Source organism: Gopherus flavomarginatus, chromosome 5, assembly GCF_025201925.1.
Source record: "Gopherus flavomarginatus isolate rGopFla2 chromosome 5, rGopFla2.mat.asm, whole genome shotgun sequence".
Taxonomy (NCBI): domain Eukaryota; kingdom Metazoa; phylum Chordata; order Testudines; family Testudinidae; genus Gopherus; species Gopherus flavomarginatus.
The window spans coordinates 140,759,776-140,781,457 of NC_066621.1; the positions used below are offsets into that span (position 1 = coordinate 140,759,776).

General features: G+C 39.8%; 2 protein-coding genes across 2 annotated transcripts in view; one reads left to right on the forward strand and one right to left on the reverse strand.

Annotated features, from left to right (window-relative positions):
• The window catches only part of TDRD9 (tudor domain containing 9), a 150,380-nt gene that overhangs the window by 1,428 nt on the left and 127,270 nt on the right, over nucleotides 1-21,682 (forward strand). The window contains 1 exon segment of the mRNA XM_050954259.1: nucleotides 20,208-20,314. Coding sequence (XP_050810216.1) covers nucleotides 20,208-20,314 — 107 coding nt within the window.
• On the reverse strand, nucleotides 3,505-4,865 carry RD3L (RD3 like). The gene is made up of 2 exons (XM_050954255.1): nucleotides 4,567-4,865; nucleotides 3,505-3,802 (listed from the first exon to the last, which is right to left on the reverse strand). The coding sequence occupies exons 1-2, from the start codon at nucleotides 4,863-4,865 to the stop codon at nucleotides 3,505-3,507; spliced, it is 597 nt and encodes a 198-aa protein (XP_050810212.1).

Consider the following 21,682-nt stretch of genomic DNA (forward strand, 5'->3'; position numbering starts at 1 on the left):
CTTAAAAAAATTAACTTTGTGTTTTTTGGAGCTGCACCAGAATGTGTCAACTCTGGAATGCTTAATATAGCATGTCTGAGTCCTGGAATTATAAACATTCAATTACTTTTCACATTCTTTTGCAGAGAGAGAGCTCAAAGTATAACTTCTTGGTCATTTGGGACATTTGACAATGAAAAAAATGTTATTCAAAAAGCTCAGCAGGTTAATCCCCTCTCTTAGGTCTCGGGAATCATGGTATATGCCCCTTTCACTTCTTCCCACCAAAGTGTCCCTGTTCTCACCCTAGGTACCAACTTTCTCCAGTGCTGGTAGGAGCCTGTGGCTCCCCCCTGTCCCTGGCCCCACCCCAACTCCACCCTTTCCTCCTAGCCTGCCCCCATTCCAACCCCATCCCCAAAGTCCCTGCCCTAACTCTGCCCCCTCCCTGCCTCTATCTATTGGTTCCCTTCCCCAAATCCCTGCCCCGGCCCTGCCTCTTCCCCCAACGTGCCACGTTCCCCCTCCTCCCACCTCCCTTCCTGCCCCGCAAATCAGCTGTTTTGCGGTGCAAGCGCTGGGAGGGAGAGGGAGAAGCAGGACACAGTGGAGGTGAGCTGGAGCCAGGGGCGGGGTGGGGAGGGGAGCTGCCAGTGGGTGCTGAGCACCCACCAATTTTTTTCCAACCCCAAAGCACCCATGGAGTCGACGCCTATGGTTCTCACACAGTCATCGCTCCCTATGGACTTCCTGAGACTTGTAGGAAAGGAACTCTACTTCTGCAGACCTGAGTGTTGCATGATGGTGAGGCTAGAGTAATTAATCAAGAGGGTGTTCACTCCGTTTCTTTCGACCTACTTTATATGCTCATTAGTTTCAAGAGGCTTTTTGTAGGGCTGCTGCCACTATGAGATGTAAGCTCGTTGGGCACCCACTCCCCGGGTGTGTCTACACATCCTGGGTCGACAGACCTGGGCTTGTGCAATGGTGCTAAAAACAGCTGTGTAAACCTTGCAGCTCAGTCCCAAGTGCAGCTGTTTTAGTGCTGTAGCATGAGTCTGCATCTCTGACTTGCCGCTAGTTGTAGCATAGATATACACACTGAGCTTTAGAATGCTTGTGAGGGTTCTCTCTCGTTTCCCAGTGTTTTTCATAGCTTATCCAATGAGTTACTAAATATTCTAAAAAGAACAGGAGTACTTGTGGCACCTTAGAGACTAACAAATTTATTCGAGCATAAGCTTTCGTGGGCTAAAACCAACTTCATTGGATGCATGCAGTGGAAAATACAGCAGGAAGATATATATACACAGAGAACATGAAAAAATGGCTGTTGCCGTACCAGCTGTAATGAGAGTAATTAATTAAGGTGAGCTATTATAAGCAGGAGAAAAAAACTTTTGTAGTGATAATCAGGCTGGCCCATTTCCAACAGTTGACAAGAAGGTGTGAGTAACAGTAGGGGAAAATTAGCATGGGAAACAGCTTTTACTTTGAATAATGACCCATCCACTGCCAGCCTTTATTCAAGCCTAATCTAAAGCTCAGAAGGTAAGGGGAGGGCCTATTCCTATGGGCATGGAAAACTAATCCATGTCTAGAGTTATAGACAGTTATAAGAGTATAAGCTCTTAGGAAAACAAATTCTTGCTTAACTAAACTTTCAGATTTTTTTTTTTTTTGAGACTGCCTTGCCAACACTAAATGAAGGTAAGGTAGAAGATAGTGACCTTTATCTCATGAGTCTATTTTCCAGGTAGTTTTTCGTACTTGGAATGTTCTTTGTATTTCCAAGCTTTTCAAAGTTTAGTGTTTTAAAAATTCGAATGTGTTCTTGTTTTGTCTACTCAACCTTAATTTCATTGTAACCTTTATTTTTTAATCTGGAAATCTATAGATGAATATCTCTCAAAGCTTCAGCTGTCCTTTCTCTACGTGTTGAGGAACTCTATTGAAGTGTCTTACTGGTATACTGTAGTAGGAGAATAAGCAGAGGAAGTGTTTCTCCATAGTGCCTTTGTGAAAAGACACTTAGAATTGAGGCCAATTTTTCTTTTTTTAATGATGTGACAGACTAACAAAAGGAAAGAACATCTGGAGAAAGAAGCTTTTTGTGTAACAAAAGTGTGCAGAAATCTTTCTTCTGTGATGGTGGGAGTTAAATCTAACCCTTTCACAATTGCAGCAAAAGTGTGTTTTTGCATCATGTTCATTGATTTTTCTGCTCTAATTGTGCCAGTTGCGGCCACAGTTACTACATGTCACTTGAGTCTAATACAGGAGTAGGCAACCTATGGCATGCATGCCAAAGGCGGCATGCGAGCTGATTTTCAGTGACATTCTCACTGCCTGGGTCTGAGGGGCTCTGCATTTTAATTTAATTTTAAATTAAGCTTCTTAAACATTTAAAAAACCTTATTTACTTGACATACAACAATAGTTTAGTTGTATATTATAGACTTATAGAAAGAGACCTTCTAAAAACTATAAAATGTATTACTGGCATGCAAAACCTTAAATTAGAGTGAATAAATGAAGACTCGGCACACCACTTCTGAAAGGTTGCCAAGCCCTGGTCTAATACAACTTTATTATGACCCCATATTGATGGCTTGGGGCAGCAACTTTTATGTGTGTGTGGTTTTTTAATTTTATTATTATTTTAAATTTCAAATGCCTAAGTAATGTATATCCTCTGGAACAGATTTTCATACTCAATCACCACTACAGAAAGCTGATTCTGTAAGATACCAAATCACTGAAAGTTATTCTACAGCCCTGATAATTAACTTTTTCCAAGAAAAGCAAAGAGATGAAGTAAAACCACTTTTATTTTGAAATAAAAAGGTATCTCTAAATCTCTTCAAGGAGAGAGAACCAGCCACTAAAGCTAGTTAAATATCCAGATTTTCTCTTCATTTGAGCAGCTTTGCAGTATTGCAACATGTTCAAAAAACTAACCATAAACAGTACAGACAATGTTACAACATTTGATTATTTTCCCTTTACAAGTTCTTGTTGGACTTGTGAAATAGTTTTCATCATCAGAACTTCTCCTCGGTTATACTGAATAAATAGTTTACTGTTTTAAAGCATACCTCAGACGCGGTATATTATTTCCTTAGAAGAATCTCAAAAAACTATGTAGATTACTGAACAGAAGTCCCTGCTAACATTTTGCACAGTGATCGGATATTGAAATATGGAAAATGGCTATTGGTTGTTACAGTAGATGCTATAGGTACAGTACAAACAGGATAATTTCAACACTTTTTGGAAAAATCTACAGTTATATATTTTTAATCTCTTTATATTAAAAGGTTCTCTTAAACACAATATCCTTGGAATAGTAATGGTAAAAAGGGTAATTATTTTAATTAAAGTTTTTAAAATGTATAGAGACTATAGGGATTTAAAATTCGGAGGTCGCAACAAAGGGGAGCATGTCATATTTCTTATTCCTATACGTTTTTATGTCTCTGAATTGGGATGATAAAAGGGAATTCAGATAACTGAAGAAAAATTTTAACTTGATGGATAGTAATATGGAAGATTCCAGATTCGGTGAGTAAAAGTGGGAAACATGCTCTGTGTATTTTTGTCAACGTAACTTGAAACTGTGGGAATTTCATCTTTGTCCGATTTGTTAGAGCTGTCACCAGGCACTGTGAAGTGTTCAGAGCAATTTGTATTCCATACATCTACCAGTTGGTCTTGTTGGTTTTCCTTCTCAATAGTAGTTAGAAAATCTTTTAAAACTTGCTTGAATATGTAGACTATTTCCCAAGGTAAGACATCATTTTCTGCCAAAACTTCACGAAATCTAGAAACAAAAAAGGAATTGAAATCTAATTTGTCAGTGCTGAAAACTATTCCAGCACACTTTTCCTTCTCTTCTCTTTTTTAGGGAAAAGAACTACTTTCTGGCCTCACTTGTTTCTTTTCTTCCAAAAAAAAAGAAGAGAAAAATAAAAAAGCTCCTACATTGTATTTGGATACAGTACAACTGTTAAGATCAGTGGATAGTAGGTTTTTTTTTTTATTAAGCCATCTTGGTAAATTGATTCAAACTGACTTTGCCCTCAAGTATTTTCTGGGCTTTAAAGGGAGCATAGGTTCTGTTCTTCCTGCACAGTCCTGGAAAATATATAAAAATACATCATCTGGGGAATTTATATATACAGTATCGCATAGAAAAAGTTAATTATTAATGTGTTTTAACTAAATGTTGAGACATGCTTAATTGCAATCCCTTTAAAATGTGAAGAGATTGGAGGCTTGTATGTGTTACTCTAACTCAATTCTGTGATCATCAGGTAAATGATGGGTGTCAGATGTCTAAGCATTGTGTACCTCTCTGGTACTTCGAAGATAATGCAATAAAAAGGCATTATAGAAGACCTTTAGTCAGTGTACTGTGTTATAAAATTAAAGAGTTTTATTTCTAGAAAAGCTATAGGAAGCTGTACAAATAAGTCTTCATTTAAATTCCTAATCATTGTTACTTTGGGGAAAAAACACAACCAAATTTTAACAACTTTGTAATTGTCAATTTCTAGTTTGATAATAAGAAAGAAAAATTGTTACCTGCTAAGAACAGTTCCAGTTTGGCAAGGTTGAATTTGTGAACAAAGGACTTCAAGCTGCCTTTGTTCAGTAGCTGGGATTGTGGCTTGCGGATTTTGGTAGTTCTTCAACCAGTTGTAATCCACACCATTTTTCTGGACTTTTTGTTCATTTTCAATCTCTTGTACTAATCTTTCACGCTCTTTCAGGTGCCATTTCAATTCCCTCAGCAAGGTCTTGGTCACTACTTCTGAGCCAGGATATTGTGCAGATTTGTAGGACTCATTTTTTGACCATTTCATCCAACCAAAAAGCGGCATTTTTTAGCTATGAGAAGATTGAACATTATAGTTCTTGGTATTGTAAACTGTAGGTTTGTTTTCCATGAAAAAGATTAATGGAAAATTCAGAATGCTTTATGTGGTGCATTGATATAGATTGGCATATGCTCATTATTAAAATATTTTGCAACACACTTTAAGAAGTTACTGATCAAAGCCTCCAAACTCAAATTAAATCTGACACGTTACAATTTTTACAAAGATTGAAAGAGACTTGTAGCAGTTTATCTCTTCAATTGTTTTATCTGCACCATTAAATCATACTAAAATTTTCTAGACTTTGAAACTGAATTGTCATCCTCAGTAGAAAATATCATTTGATAAATTGTCATCCTGAAATGCTTTTAATATATGAAGTTCAAAATGGTAAACTTGCAGTTAAAGCAATTCTTAAGCAGTTGTTGATCAATTTTTAGAGCTAGGTAGTGTGATTCTACATTTTTCACTCTTTAAAATTCAATACCTATATTTTATTTTCTTATTTACACATTAGCATTTGGAAAACTGTACTAGAAATAGATTAAATTATATATTTTTATTATGTAGGTGTAACTTGTCACATCTATTACAAAACAGTACACTAACTTGGGTAAAATAACATACTGTACCTTTGATGCACTTGTTTGTGAACAAGTTGTTGCGGTTGAGTTTGCTTGAATTGAGATCTCTTCTTATTCTAGCATATTCTGTTTCCGAGCTGTAACCACTATTGAAAGAAAAAGAGTTTCTCCATTTACTCACTTAAACTGTGCTTGGAAGAATAACTATCTGGATGAGCATGAGATTTCGATTCCTTCTGTTTTTAAGATTAATTCAACTTGTAAAGTAGAGAGAAATGCTGTTGACCTAGCATTGGCAACCAAGTACTTTTCACTGACTCCATTAAGGTCTCCTACCTTTGAATTGAGTTCTGCCTATGGCAGCAATTTAAAAAAAGATGGCAGCAATTTCAGATGCTTGTTGCTAAATACATCCAAAGGTATTGTTGATCATCAGATGAACAATGATATCTGAAGCAACTACAGATGCGCTCCTAGCTAAAGTTAAGACTGTCGCATGATGTGATGCTTGGCTGTGCATAGCTGTAGGTCATAATTTTTATGCCTTTAGAGCTCTAAATAACTGTTCCTTTTATTGTCTGTCTAAACTTTCAGGTCACTTAGATGCTAAAGATTTTTTCTTCTTCTGTTAGTGTGAGGAAAATATATATCAGACTTTCTGTTTACAGTTCTAAATGTATAACAATAATTTTCTGGTTAGACCTTGTGAAAGCTCATCTTAACTGAGCAGTGACAGTAAAGAGTGACTTACGAGGTAGCTGTTCAGAGATTTTTAGGCTATTGTAATACTCTGTTTTCTGATGAATTTCATCTCGTAGTATTAAAACTGTTTTTAGTTGTAGTGTTTAACTGTTAGCATTTTTAATTATCATTTCAAATGTAGTAAAAGAAGCAACTTTGCAACACTACAGTACCCCATGGAAAATATATTAATCCAATTATAATGGATAAAGGGTTAGAACAATGGCGTAAATTAAACTCAGACTGAAGTAAAAACAGAATTTTAAGTCTTACCATAGACTTTTTTTCCTCCCTTAACTGAACGTGTATCTCTTGTTCTTTTTTCTTGTTGATTATATTGGAAAATATCCACTTCAAGATTCATTTTCAGGGATAATATTGTTCATGCTAAAGGTCGCTGAAGCAGCCATTTTCCGTTCCAGTTATCAGGTCTGTTCCTATTAATCTAAACAGCAGGCATGATATATGAAATGCCTTCTGTTCTGCTCTCTGTATTGTTTGTTTTAATGACTCTGTCTTCTGCTTTAAGTATTGTTCTCTCCTGCTTTTACCTCTCCACTGTTTTGTTGAACTGTTGTAAGAACAGGGGTTGTGTAAATCTGTTCCAATGTCATGCAACATAAAGGATGATGTGTATGGCTGTTATTAAAGCTGATAGTACTTATACATTGGAAAAATTCAGATGTCAGTATTAATCATCTTCAACTGGAAGGTTTTCACATTGCATTGTATGTGGTACTATGAAAAAGGAAAAGAGCTGGGCTTATAATGACAGAACTGTCGTCACAAATTTTCAGTTGAAATTAAAATGTTTCCTGCCACCTCTCTTCCAGTACAGTTAGTGTGTCACCACTTTTTTCCCCAAAAAGTATATCAAATTGTATTGTATTAGAAAGCAAACTGTTGTAGAATACATGTACGATATAAACTTTAAAAAGCAAGAAGTTGAACACTGGAAGATACATGACTTTAAAACCACAGTGAGCAGTCTTTGAAGATATTGTATCTACAGTGCTTTGCTTGGTACCTTAATGTATTTTGTGGGGATATACATTGAAAATGTTTAACGTTCCACTGGCTTAAAACAGTTAAACCCAGCATCCATGCTATATGCCTTCATATAAACTTCAGATCCTGATTCAGTGAGGAATTAAGGATGATTCAAAGCAGAGCAATAGTTAATCTAGTCTGATATCCAGTGGCCAATCCTGAATGCTTCCTGGGAGGAATAATACCTCCCACTTACCACAGTACCATTAGAAGGACATTTCTGTTTGGCCTCAGCTGGTAAACTGGCTTATACCCTAAGTATTAAGGAATTTTATCTGAATTAGTAAATTACAGCTGCTATTATTACTTACATAAATTCTTATGAAAAATTCCTGTTTGCCTCAATGATATCCTTTATGTAGTTCCATAGTTAAATTACGCATGGCACAAAGTATTTCCTTCTTAACATTAAATATGTGGCCTTTTAATTGTGAGTGCTCTCTGGTTCTTATCTTACTGGAAATAGATGCATCTAACTGGCTTTTTCGAGATCATTATGTTAGCAATCTGTACTCTCTCTCTCCTCACTCTTGTTTTTCCTTCCTCACCTAGTAGATCTAGGGAAAAACTTTCAAAAACACTTAAATCACACTTTCAAAAGTGATTTAGGCACTTAAGAGCATAGATCTCATTGACTTTAAGACTTAGGAACCTAAAATCACTTCTGAAAATGGGACTTAAGTGCTTCTGAAAATTTTACCCTTAGTCCTTTAGACTCATAGACTTTAGGGTCAGAAGGAACCAATATGATCATCTAGTCTGACCTCCTGCACAAAGCAGGCCACAGAACCCTATCCATCCACTTCTATAACAAACCCCTAACCTATGTCCGAGTTATTGAAGTCTTCAAATTGTGCTTTGAAGACCTCAAGCTGCAGAGAATCCACCAGCAAGTGACCCATGCCCCATGCTGCAGAGGAAGGCGAAAAACCTCCAGGGCCTCTGCCAATCTGCCCTGGAGGAAAATTCCTTCCCGACCCCAAATATGGCGATCAGCTAAACCCTGAGCACATGGGCAAGACTCACCAGCCAGCACCCAAGACAGAATTCTCTGCAGTAACTCATATCTCATCCCATCACAGAGCACTGGGCATACTTATCTGCTGATAATCAAAGATCAGTTGCCAAAATTAAGCTATCCCATCATACCATCCCTTCCATAAACTTATCAAGCTTAGTCTTAAAGCCACATATGTCTTTTGGCCCCACTACTCCCCTTGGAAGGCTGTTCCAGAACTTCACTCCTCTAATGGTTAGAAACCTTCGTCTAATTTCAAGTTTAACCTCCTTCTCTCCACCCACCTCCAAATCAGTACATTTTTACCATTTTCATTGTCCTCCTCTGAATCTCTCGCTCATTTTTAAGATATAATGACCAAAACTATGTGTAGTACTTAGGTGAAACCATACCATCAGTTGATACAATTCTGTATATTTTTTCTATTTATTTTGCTGCTGCAGATCGAGCAGATGTCTTCAATTAGTTTTCCACAATATTTTTAGCTCTTTCCTGAGAGAAATAAACTAATCAGTATATAGATAAATCTCAAATTGTAGTCTTACCTTGCACTTTTCTCTAACTTAATCTGCCCATTGTGTTGCCCTATTATCTATTTTCCTTAGGTTCTTCAGGAATTGATCACAATCCTTCCTACAAATTCACTAATTTAAATTAGGTCATCAAATCGTTACCACACCATTCACCTCCTTTTCTAGATCACGGTAAATGTATGGAATGCTATTTCTAGTATTCTGCTTGGAGTGCCCCACTGTTATACATGTCGAGTTGGCTATGTACTCAACCATTGCTGCCGCTCTATTTTAAGTAATAATAGCCCTTTCTGAACTTCAGTGGTAGCTCCTCCTGTTATGCAGATAAGGCCAGAAGGCAGCTAGTCACCTTTTGGACTCACTAGCCGCCTTTCCATTCTCCATTTCCTAGACTTCCTCTTGACTTGTTTAGCAGGGCAGCTGTGTGTTCATTCATGTGCGCTCTCTCTCTCTTTCTTTCTCTCAGCAAGAAGTGCGCATGCCAGAGTGAACTACTTTCTTGAATCTCTTCAAGCAGTTTTGATAAGAGCCTTCCTTATGAATATGTTGAACAGAATTGGTCCCAGTACAGACCCGTGGGGGACACCACTATTCACCTCTTTCCATTCTGAAAACGGGCTATTTATTTCTACCCTTTGTCTCCTATCTTTTAACTACTTACTGATCCATAAGAGGACTTTCTGTCTTACCCCATGACTGCTTACTTTGCTTTAAGAGCCTTTGGTTAGGGACTGTGTGAAAGACTTTCTAAAAGTCCAAGTACACTATATCCACTGGATCACTCTTATTGACATCCTTGTTGACCCCATCAAAGAATTCTAGTACATTGGTGAGGCATGATTTCCCTTTACAAAAACCATGTTGCCTCTTCCTGCAGCAAATCATATTCATTTATGTGTCTGTTAATTCTGTTCTTTACTATAGTTTCAACCAGTTTGTCTGGGACTGAAGTTAGGCTTACGGGTCTGTAATTGCCAGGATTGGCTCTGGAGCCTTTTTTAAAAAATGGCGTCACATTAGCTATCCTCCAGTCATCTGGTACAGAAGCTCATTTAAATTATCCGTTACATACTACAGTTAGTAGTTCTGCAATTTCACATTTGAGTTCCTTCAGAACTCTTGGGTGAATCCATCTGGTCATGGTGACTTATTGCTGTTTAATTGATCATTTTGTTCCAAAACCTTTTCTTAATGACACCTCAATCTGGGACAGTTGCTCAGATTTGTCACCTAAAAAGAATGGCTCAGGTTTGGGAATCTCCCTCACATCCTCAGTTGTGAACACCAATACAAAGAATTAATATAGTTTCTCTGCTATGGCCTTATCATCCTTCAGTGCTCTATTAACATTTCAATTGTCCAGTGGCCCCACTGATTGCTTAGCAGGCTTCCGGCTTCTGGTGTACTTAACTTTTTTTTTTTTTTTTTTTTTTTTTTTTTTGCTGTTACTTTTTGCATCTTTAGCCAGCTGTTCTTCACATTCTTTTTTAGCCTTCCTAATTATATTTTTGCACTTCACTTGCCAGAGTTTATGCTCCTTTCTATTTTTCTCAATTGGATTTAACTTCCAGTTTTTTAAAGGATGCCTTTTTGTCTCTAACCGCTTCTGTTACTTTATTGTTTAGCCACGGTGGAACTGTTTTGGTCTTCACTGTTTTTTAATTTGGCATATACATGGTTCAAAAAAGAACTAACAGATTTCAAAAAAGAACTAAATAAATTCACGGAGGATAGGCCCCTCAGTGGCTTTTAGTCAAGTTGGGTGGGGCTGGTATCCCTACGCTCTGTTTGCCAGAAGCTGGGAATGGGTTACGGGAGATCAATCACTTGATGATTACCTGTTCTGGTCATTCCTTCTAAAGCACCTGGCTTTGGCCATTGTTGAAAAACAGGATGCTGGACTGGATGGACCTTTGGACTGACCCTGTATGGCCGTTCTTATATTCTTACATTTAAATTGAGCCTCTATTACAGTGTTTTTAAAAAGTTTCCATGCAGCTTGTAGGGATTTCACTTTTGGTACTATGCCTTCTAATTTCTGTTTAACTTCCTCATTTTTGTGTAGTTCCCCTTTCTGAAATTAAATACTACTATAGTGGGCTGCTGTAGTGTTCCCACTCTCCCGCAGGGTGAGGGGGACAGGGCAGAAATGGTCCCGTCAAAACCATAGAAAGTTCTCTGGATGCTGAAAGGACCAAGGATCCTTGCTTTGGCTAGTTCTGCCCCTAACTGCTGAAGTCTCTGGCTGGTTCCTCTTTGCAGTTTTCTACCAAGCCTGTTAAATTAATCCAATTTTTCCATAAGAATTAATATAAATGTGTGTGAGGGTTAGGTTCCAGGGAAAATTTTTTCGCTAGACAAAAGACATTATATACATATACTGTATAAGTTTTAAACTTAAACAATTTAATATAGGTATAAGTTTTAAACAAACAATACTGTATTCAGCTATGATTGTGAAGCTTGGTTGAGGTGGTGGAGGAAGAGGGTGGATCATCTGGCTGCTCCTTTTGCTGTTCTTGCTGAACTTTTCCAACTTGAAAAAACATATCTAGAGATTGTTTTGCTTTCTTTTTAATTTTTTTCCTTTGTAAATTTCTTTATAGCAATTCATTACATGACCAACTCTCCTAATCTCTTTGGAGCTGTGTTACCTGTCAGGATGGTCATCACTAAGGATTTGCAAGCCAGCTTCAGTCATTTGGAAAGCTTCAGAAAGACAATTGGTAGTCAAATTTTGGTGGGTTTTTCTTTTTACTTCTTGGCCCTCTTCTTCCATTGCTCTCATCACTTCTAGTCACATCAGATCTTCATTGGTTAGCTCTTCTCCATGTGATTGCAGAAGTTGTGTAATGTCAGATTCTTCCACCTCATCAAAACCTGCTTTCCTGGCCAAGCCAAGGATATCTTTCTTCATAGAGGGGACAACGTTTTTAAATCTTTTAGAGTCATTGACACATTCAGACCACAACACCCCCCCCCAACACACACTGTTCATGCATGCCTGAGTAACTTGAGCCCAGGACTCACCGATGTTGTTGATGCATTTGAGGATGTTGTAGTCATGCCAAAATTACTGAATCGTAGGCTTGCCTTCCCCATTGGTGCCTCTGATGAACTAGTTGAAAGTATGATGTAAGTAATAAGCCTTAAATGCAGCGATGGCTCCTTGGTCCATGGGTTGGATGAGTGATATGGTGTTGGGTGGCAGAAAGACAACTTTGACGTTTTTGCACAGGTCTTCCAGGTTGATTGGATGAGCCGGTGCATTATCAATAAGTAATAAAATCTTGACATCAAGATTTTCCTTGGCACAGTATTCCCAGCCATTCTGAAAAAATAGCTCCAGTTGTCCGTGCCTTCTTACTGGCTTTCCAAATGACCAGAAGGTGTTCCTTTGAAAATTCCTTCAGAGCGCGTGGTGTTTCGGATTGGTACACTGTCAGCAGTTTCATCTTCATGTCTCCAGCAGCATTACCACTTAGAAGCAAGGTTAGATGGTCTTTAGCTGCTTTAAATCTGGGTGCTGTTTCTCCTCTCGGGTAATGTAAGTCCATCCAGGCATCCTCTTCCGGTAGAGGCCCGTTTCATTGACATTGGAGACTTGCTTAGGGGAATAGTTGCCTTCCTCAATTATTTTCTTGAGATAGGGAATTTTTTAGCTGCTGCAGTATCGGCATTAGCCGCCTCGCCGGACCTCTTGATGTTATGCAGGTGAAAGCGCCTCTTGAACCGATCAAACCATCCCCGACTTGCTGTGAACATCCCTGTACCTGATCCTTCACCTTGGCCTCTCTTCAAATTGTCATACACACTTTTTGCTTTTAGCTTGTATCACTAGCAAACTTATAGGTGTGTTCTGCTGGTTTTGGTCCTCTGTCCACACTGAGAGAAGAAGCTCCATGTTTTCCATCAAAGTACTTCCTGATCAATTTATTTTAGTAGCACGAAGTGGTGTTACACACCGAGCACTAGCCCTGATCTTGTTGGCATTATTCCGAATTGTTCTCTCAGTGGTCGGAGTAAGACTTAGTGATGTCAATGTCTACTGAATGCTTGCCTGGATCAAATTGCCTTAAAATGTCTAATTTAGTACCCAAGCTAATGGTTTTCCTGGTTTTCTTACTGCTAGTGGTACTGCTACTGCTAGGCACTCCACTATCGCTTGCTGCGTGTTTTTTGACTCATGATGCTGGGTTATACTGTACAGTATAATCACAACGAGCCCTCCATTATTACATTTAAAACAGACTTGCACAGGGCCACTGGAACAATGTCCTATGTCAGCTCCTTGAGCCCCTTCTGTTTCTTTCTCATGCATGTTAGCAGCAGCTCCCCTTTCACCAAATCTCCCTGCAGTCACTGATCAGAGGATTTCTGGGGACCTGCTCAAAACTTTTCCTAAAGTAACCATGTTGATATCAGGTGGGATATTTCCCAGGGAATGCCTTGCTGCTAAATGATGAACTAGCACTCGGCTGAGCCTTCAAGGGTTAACACATTATTAATGTAGCCTCACACTCTACAACGCAGGAGGGAGGAGAGACAATAGACTCATGGCAGTGGCTGCAAACAATTCCCTGCAGAAACTGAAGGTGATGAATGCACGCTACCCCGGCCTGCTGGAGCGCACCACTCCCTCCTCCAGATGGTGAATGCACATACTACTCTTCACTCCCTTCAGCTTGAAGTGATTGGGGTCATGCAGCATCAGTCAACTATTGAAAGGGAAAGAATTTGGAACACCCGTCATTCTCCATGGTAATCTGCTCCCCTACTGGAAGCCCTGTGGGTTTAGACTAGGACTAGTTATGGAGTTAGATTCACTTGCAGGTTCTTAGTTTCACAGGCGCTCTGCTCGAGGACTAAAGGCCTGTTTTCCAGAGTATGCTGGAAAAACTGGCCCGACTGTACCTCCCATAGTAACCATGCACTCAGCACCAGGGCAGCACTGCAGCCAATGCAGCTGTGACTGTTGTAAGAGGAGGAAAATGTTTGCTGCAGGGCTGTGCTCCTCCCTGCTGTGTGCCTGCAGGGGCAGAGAGATGCAGCTGGCATTAAAGTGAATGGCAAAGCTCCCGTGGATTTCACACTTTCATGGGAGCAGGGCCAGGTTCTGTGCATCCGTGAGCCACTTCTCCCCCTTGCTAGAGTGAAGCAGGTTCTGGAACTTTATTAACTTGCTGCCGCCCTGTGTTCTTGAAGAGAGGGGAGTGGATGGAACGTTGTGTTGGCAGGCACAAGACAGTAAGGCAGGGCAGCTGCTGTGCACCCTCCACAGCTGCTTTGCAGGCGGCTGGTGGCCTCTGGCGGAGTCTCTGCAAGTGCTCAGCGTAGCACCCTATTCCCGAGGAGGGTGGCGGCTGGGCCATAAAGCGATGATGAATTTCTGGGGGGCAGAGTGCACGTGGAGTGTATTTACAAACATAATTGGGAGGTGCCCCCGCCTTACTCCATGCAGGCACAGCTCGCTGCAGACAATGAAGCGGGCAAGGAGGCTGAAGGTACCACATTAGGCTAGGAAGTGCCTTGAGCAGCAGCAGCTTCTCCCATTGCAACTTAGGTACAAGCACAAGCGCCGACTTTGTTGGGGGGGTGCTCAACCCCCTGCTGTGCCCCGAGACCCGCCACCACTCCACCCCTTCCCCCAGGGCCCCACCCTCATCCCAGCTCTCCTTGCCCCTGCTCCACCTCCTCCCCCGAGCACACTGCATCCTCGCTCCTCCCCAACAGCCTTCAGAACATCGCAAAACAGCTGATTGTGGGATGCAGGGGATGCAGGGAGGGAGGGGGGAGGCGCTGACCCGCAGGGCTGCCGGTGGGCGGGAGACGCTGGGGGATGGTGGAGGGGAGCTGATAGAGGGGCTGCCGACCCACTCTGGTTCCATGCCCCTATGAGGGTGGGCTGCTCTTCCAGAGAATCCTGCAAGCAGCGGACAAAGCAGGCAGCCAAACTGTTCAAAGGGCTAATACGATTCTTGGATGTATAAGCAGGGGACTATCAAGTAGGAATAGGGAGGTTGTATTACCTCTGTATTTAGCTACTGTGTCCAGGTCTGGTGTCAACAATTTAAGAAGGCTGTTGATAAATTGGAGAGGATTGAGAGAAGTAGAATTGGAAAATGTCTTGTAGTGAGAGTCTTGAACTCAATTTGCTTAACTTATCGGAGAGAAGGTTACTGCCTGATCATAGCCTTTAAGTACCTACATGGAGAAAAGTTATTTAATAGTGAGCTCTTCAGTCTAGCTGACAAAGGTATAACAAGATCCAATGGATGGAAGCTGACACTAAACAAATTGAGGCTGGAAATAAGGCTCAATTTTTTTATTAGTGAAGGTAAATTAACTGTTGGATAGTTTACCAAGGACTGTGGTGGATTCTCCATGAATGGCAATTTTTAAATGAAGATTCGTTTTTCAAAAAATTGTGTTCTAGTTGAAACGGGAATTAATTCAAGGAAAACCTGGACTGCACTTCGGATGATCCTTGAACTCTGGTATGAGTTTTGTAAAATTGCTAGTGTGTTGTTTTTTTCCTTTGAATTTTTAGACTTGTGGTCTCTTGGCTAGACCACAGTTGAAACCATTGCAAGGCTGGCTGAGCATGTTTCCTCCTTCTCCTGGATAGTGTAGATTGACAGGTCGCTGCCTTCTGTGATTTTGCTCTCCTTGTGATGGGTGAAGTCAGGATGTGCTTGAAATGGTACCTCTTCAATCAGTCTCAGTCTGTAGTGTTGGTAATGGATGCTTCAGTATTATAATTCAAGGCCTCTAGACACTAACCTTCATGTGGCTGTTTTGGCATTTAGCACAGTCTGCCTGGCCTACAAAGCATTCCTTTCCAGGGCTTGATCTAGGCTGAGTTATGCTAACGTGGAAGCCTGCTGCTTTGTTCCCTAGGATCATTTTTTGTTTTATGAACATTTCAAGCCTTTATGGTTGTGAAGAAGACCTTGTAAAGATGAACAGTGTGTAGCCCACTATATAGATATCTGCAGAGAGCCCAAAACAATAGCTTGAGAGGGGGAAAGTGCCTTATGCATCTCTATGATGGATTAATTTGTTTGGTGAGTTACAATAATGTAAACATTTCAATGATTTCACATATTAAAGCTTGTAAGAAAGGAGTGGGACAATTATGGTATGAAGGGTTATACAACCTGCTGTGACAGCTCATTTAAGTATCCTGAGTGAGTGGTTCATGGGCGAGTACTGTTACCCTTCCAAATTGTGCTGTGGAACCAAAAGACCACAGGAGAGAAGATGGAGCTCAGAGATCACAAAGGGGAAGCCAGTTCCACAGAGCTCAGCAGGGTATCCCAAGTGTCCTCTGATCACGAAAGTCATCCTTCCCCCAAACCCTCTTTAGGTAGTGAGGTGTTGTCTGCTGTTTTGGTGAGTGTGTGGCTTTCTCCCTGGTGTTAGTGGTTGCTACTCTTTCTTTTGCTGTAGAGTTGGCAGGATATAGAAAGTCTCAAAGAACTATTGTTATAGTAAAAGGCTGGTATTTTTCAGACACTTAAACTAAATAACTTTTGGTTTCACACAAAACTTTCTTTTCTGTTCTTCAAAATGAGTATTATGGTGGGGTTTGTTTTTTGGTGCTTATTCTTCAGCTGAAACTTGTAGTTGTGCAGTGGACTTTTTTTGACTTGTAACTTCCTAAGAGGAGGAAAATTGAGTAACTAGCATGAGAAACAACTGTGCAGTCAATTTAAATTTTTAAATAATGCATTTATTTTGAGAAAACAGTGTGTCTCTTAAATTTTGAAAAATCCATTATTACAGAGCCTGAGGGAGTTAAGAGCATAAAACTCATTGACTCTTAAAAATCCTTACCTTAGCTCAGCTTCTGTATTGTGTAACTCAATGTTTGATGGCTACACTTTCCTAATTCAGAACAGTAATATTTCCACTAGGGACTTCCTGTTGTTGTGCTACCACTTTCAGGTTTTTTTATTTAGAATGTAAATATAAAGCCCTGAAGCTGAATTTCTAAAATAATTCTGCATGTCTTGTCTGATTGAGTATTGGGACTTTTGACTAGCAATACATTTTCTTTTAAGTTAGCGTATCTTTGTAGTTAAGACTACATACTCAAAATATTGAATATCAACTGTCAGTAAAAGGAAAGTCACTTTTATTGTGACCTTCAGCAAACCCTAGTTGAAGGTTATTTGCTGTTATAGCAAATGTTCAGTTATGTAAAGTGTCACATTATTTTAGCTTCAGAAAAGAGGCCATGAAACAGTCTACTGTGTGTATTATACTAAAATTTTAAAGAAGTAGTATTGCTCCCTCCACTACAATTCTGTTGCAGCTATCCTTTTTCCTGAGGTTTGCGTGAAGGGGAGAAAAGAGGGAGCTATGCTGCTGGGAGAGAAGTGAGAGAGCATTCTTGTACTGGAGAGCAGCAACTTAGTTCAGACAATTTCTTATATGATCTAAAAAGTGAGTCACATTAGTTTTTATGTATAACTCTTAGTCCCATACTAACTGGTGTTATGGTGAATGAAATATGGAAATAATAAATGTATCAGAAATATGACAATTAAATGTTTTTGTAAACCTCACCCAAGAACACTTCGTTTGCGATCGTTCATTGACTGTTTTGATTAAACTTATGCATGCTACACAATTTAGGGTGCATTCACATCCTTCTTAAAGTGAAATTTAATGACAGATCCAAGACTGGAACGATTGCAGATTGTTTTTTTTTTTTTTTACCTTCTCCCCAAACAGAGTTGTATTAAGTGGAAAATTTCACAGTCTCTTACTACTTTGCCAGTAAGCATTCTCCTCCTTAAAAGGACAGATCCTTAACAATTTTTCTTGCCATTACACGCTTAACTTTCTCTTCATAGGTCAAGCATTTGCTGGGGGAATCACTCATTTTTCAGGGAACATCATTATGTATATATCTTTTGTATTTAACAGTTTTTAAAACACTGGTGCCTAAAACGCTCTGTTAAGTGCATATAAATATTTTAGCATGTTTCATTAACCAAGATATGTTTTCTTTATTTGGGCCTGGGATGTTAATGTAATATTGGCTGAGCTTTGTAATTTTTTCCATTGTGAAAACTGTTCGAAAAAGTCTATTTTGTTTTATATTTCAAAGACTGTTCCAATTTAAAATTTACTGAGTGTTTTCCTTTTATGTTTGCCTGGTTGACCTATTTGAGGGTCATTTTATAGCTTCAAGTAAAGGAAGACCTTTCTCTTAGTGAATTTATTTAAAGCAAGGCGCCCTCAGTGCACTGAGAGCATTTACAGCTGAATGTGCCAACAATTTCTGGTGTTAAACTGTGTTTCCCTTCCAGTAATTCTCCTGAAATGACAGTTGTATTTTGTTCATTTGACATTTTTTTTTTAATATTGTTTTGGATTTGTAATACTATCACAAAGGTGTCTGTTCCAAACAGGTGCCAATAAGTTACTTAAAAACAGTGGATGTGAAAAAAATAAAATCAGTACCAGCCCAGCAAAAATGACAGTCGTTAAATCATATAGCAAAAGGTAAATGAGGAAAAGTATACCACCTTCTATAAATATTTCCCCATAAACAACATCCAGGTGTCTTCGTGGAGCACATCTTGCCAGCCAAACTTCCCTTTGGTTATGTCTACCTGCCGTTAGACCTCTGCAGCGGGCGCCTGTCTCAGGCTCATGGGGCCCAGACTAAGGGGCTGTTTAATTGTGGTGTAGGAGTTTAGGATCCGTGTGCAGCCAGAGCTCTGGGACCTTTCCACTTCGGAGGGTCCTAGAGCCTGGGTTTCAGTCTGAATCTGAACATCTACCATGCAGTTAAACAGCCCAAGCCAGCTGGCACGGACCAGCTGCTGGTGTCTAATTGCAGTGTAGACATACCCTTTGAAGCCAAGGAAGCTCCAGCTCAGGCTTATCCACTGATCTAAAGTGTTTCTAAAAATAGGCAGGACACAGGCTATTTAGGGCTTCATAGGTATATACCGACATGTTATGTTCCAACCACAGACAGCCATGACAGATCATAGAGCATTTGTATTATATGTGGGGGCATTAGTACTCCCTATAGGTTGCTTAACACTTCGTATGTAAGGCATTGTTTTCAGTTGTGTATAACTAAGGCTGTGATTATGTCACGAAGGTCAGTGGAAGTCATGGAATCCATGACTTCCCTTGACCTCCGTGACATTTTTTGTCCCAGGGCTGGAGCTCCCAGCCAGCACCCCTGCAGCTTCTCACCCCTGCCCTGGTGCGGGAACCCCCTGTAGCTGCCCAGTGTGAGAGGGGAGCTGTCCTGCTTGATTGTTTGGGTCAAGGAAATATGTAGACTAGATGTTCCTACAACAAAGTGTTTCTGTAAGAACGTCATTGGAATATGGTTTGAACTAACAGTGGACTGAGATTAGCAATGGACTAAACAAAAGTAGCTGCGGGTGCAGAGCGCTAGTGGTAATATCTAATTGCCATAACATAGTTTTGATTTATGAGTTTGTGATGGTGTTCTGGGGTAGAGGAGAGACTGAAATGGTAGACTGGGAAGGGAGCAGAATGACTGAAACTGGTGACGAACTAGTTATTTTGTAGTCCAAACAAGCAAACAGCAATTATTAGAAAGGAATTATCACTAAAACTTTTTTCGCTGTGTAGATTTTGATATATCACTCTAACAATAAGCCAAATTGTTTACTTTTAATTATTTAAACTTTTAAATTCTTTATTGTACATCTGTTGCTCTTGTTTCCGAGGGGATCCATAAGGCAGCTTGTTTGCTATGTGTTACGTAGAACAGAACGCTTTATGAATTGGCAGGATGTAGAAGGGTATATTCCTGATTTTAGACATAACTAATATAACTTTGAGGATTTCAAGTGAGGCCATTGATCTAATGCTAGTTAATAGTGTTGTTCTCTCCCCTCCCTGCAAAAACAAAACTAAACCCCCCACCCTTTTTTATCTCAAGGATAACAAATTTTTTTAAGGTAGCAAATATTATCATATTTTCTCATGTTGCTATTCTGCCTCCAGAGAATCGTGCAAGATGGATATTAAAAAAAAAATTATAGTGTTCTGTTCAGTCTTTTCTTGGCAGAATTATCCAGACTTTTTGTCCAAAAGAAATCTTAATTTCTATTTTGTTGGAAAAATTAGGTACTAAATGGGCATTTCCCCCTCCCCCCCCATTATTGGTCACTCAGGGGTTTGGAATTCAGAGCATAAAGATGCTCAGAAAATGTGGTGCCATAACCAATGTAACATCTAAGTGCTAGGGACAGCATTGATGCCTGGGTGGTGCATTCTGTAGGGTAGATCCTGCCATGGTGTAATGTGGAGGCCCTGAAGTTACTGAGAAATCCTATTATCCCCAGGGATTTGTTTACTTTTTTCCTTGAGGTTGGAAAGCATACATTAACTGTTTTCATTTCTTCTTCAGGATACATAACAAAGAGAATGCTGGAGCTGAATATATTGAAAAGTACAGACAACTGGAGGCGCTAGAATTGGACAAATTTGACACCGTTCACTTTATCCGTGGACCAGGTGAACAATGAATGCTCTTTCCCCACTTTGATCCTAATATAAAAAACCCAAAAAGATTAAACTGTGGGGTTTGTTTGTGGAGTATTATGTCTGCATTTGTTGTATTTTGTTTAAGGATGGCCTGGTATTTAACAAGTGAACAGTTGACTTACATGTATAAGTGGGTTGTGTGCAGATGCAAATGCACAGATGCAGTGCACTTTAATAAGGTTATATATACTTGATTTAGAATTGCAATATATGCATATATTTGTGTGAGAAGGTTTATCCTTGTTTACTTAAAGAGGTGGTTTGTGGTAGTAATTGGGACCTAGTAAGCCTTTCCCAGTTGTAAACCCAACTGTGGGAAAGTAGACTAAATATAAAATATTCTAATCACCTGTAACAATAAATTTTGATGGAAAAAGCTACAAATAGAAGATGGACTGAATTAGTCCAAACAGAAAGGCCTATTGATATAACTCAGGCACTGTGTTGAGATGTCATGCCTGGTAAACAAAAGGAGTGTGGAATTGGAAACTAATAGCCTAAAGTTGATGGGTTGTAAATTAAGCCTAATTGGTGGATAAAATGAGAGAATGGGCTATTATCCCCATCACTCTCTTTTGGGGTCCTTTCAAAAAAGTAGTCTTTTTCAGGGAGAATCTCAAGTAATCTGGCTGGGAGACAGGTGGACTGTAAAGAGTGAGCTTTCACCATCATGGCTGCCACTTCCACTGTGGCCTGGGACCTTGGGATTCACCATCAGACCATTGGGCCTTCGCTATCCTGAGCCTGAGGGATGTACAGGCCAGAGAGAGGGACCTAGATGATTTTACCACCTCCTCTGGCTTTGGGTAAATCCTGAACACTGCCTGGAATGTGAGACTTTGTCTACTCCCTGCTTTGCTTCATTCACCCACCATATTTCTTCTTTTGTATCTTTTTGCCATCTCTTTAATTTGAAGAGTTGGCTTAGTCAGACAGGACTATATCCTTTGCAACACTGATGAAAGTTCATGACCGAAGAAGCAGCTAAAGCAATCCCCTAAATAGCCCTGATACTGGTAAAAATTTGTCATGTTTTGGAGTGGCTAATGAGACTGTTTGTTTGCTGGGCTGTGTTTCTCGAGCAGTGAGGTTGCAAATAGGAGTCAGCACCAGAGACGGTAGCTGTTCTTTGCTCGTCCCTTTTGTGTGTGTGTGTTTTCTAGGAAGCATAGTCTGGAGCTGTTAAAGTCCAGTTTTCTCAACTGACTTTTCTTCTCCCACTCTGCCTCCCAAAAGGACAGCTATTACCCTCTTTAATACTACTGGAAAAACTGTCCAACAAGGATTTTTTTTCCTTTTAAAAACTCTATAGCTAAAGTGAAAATGAATAAGGAATAT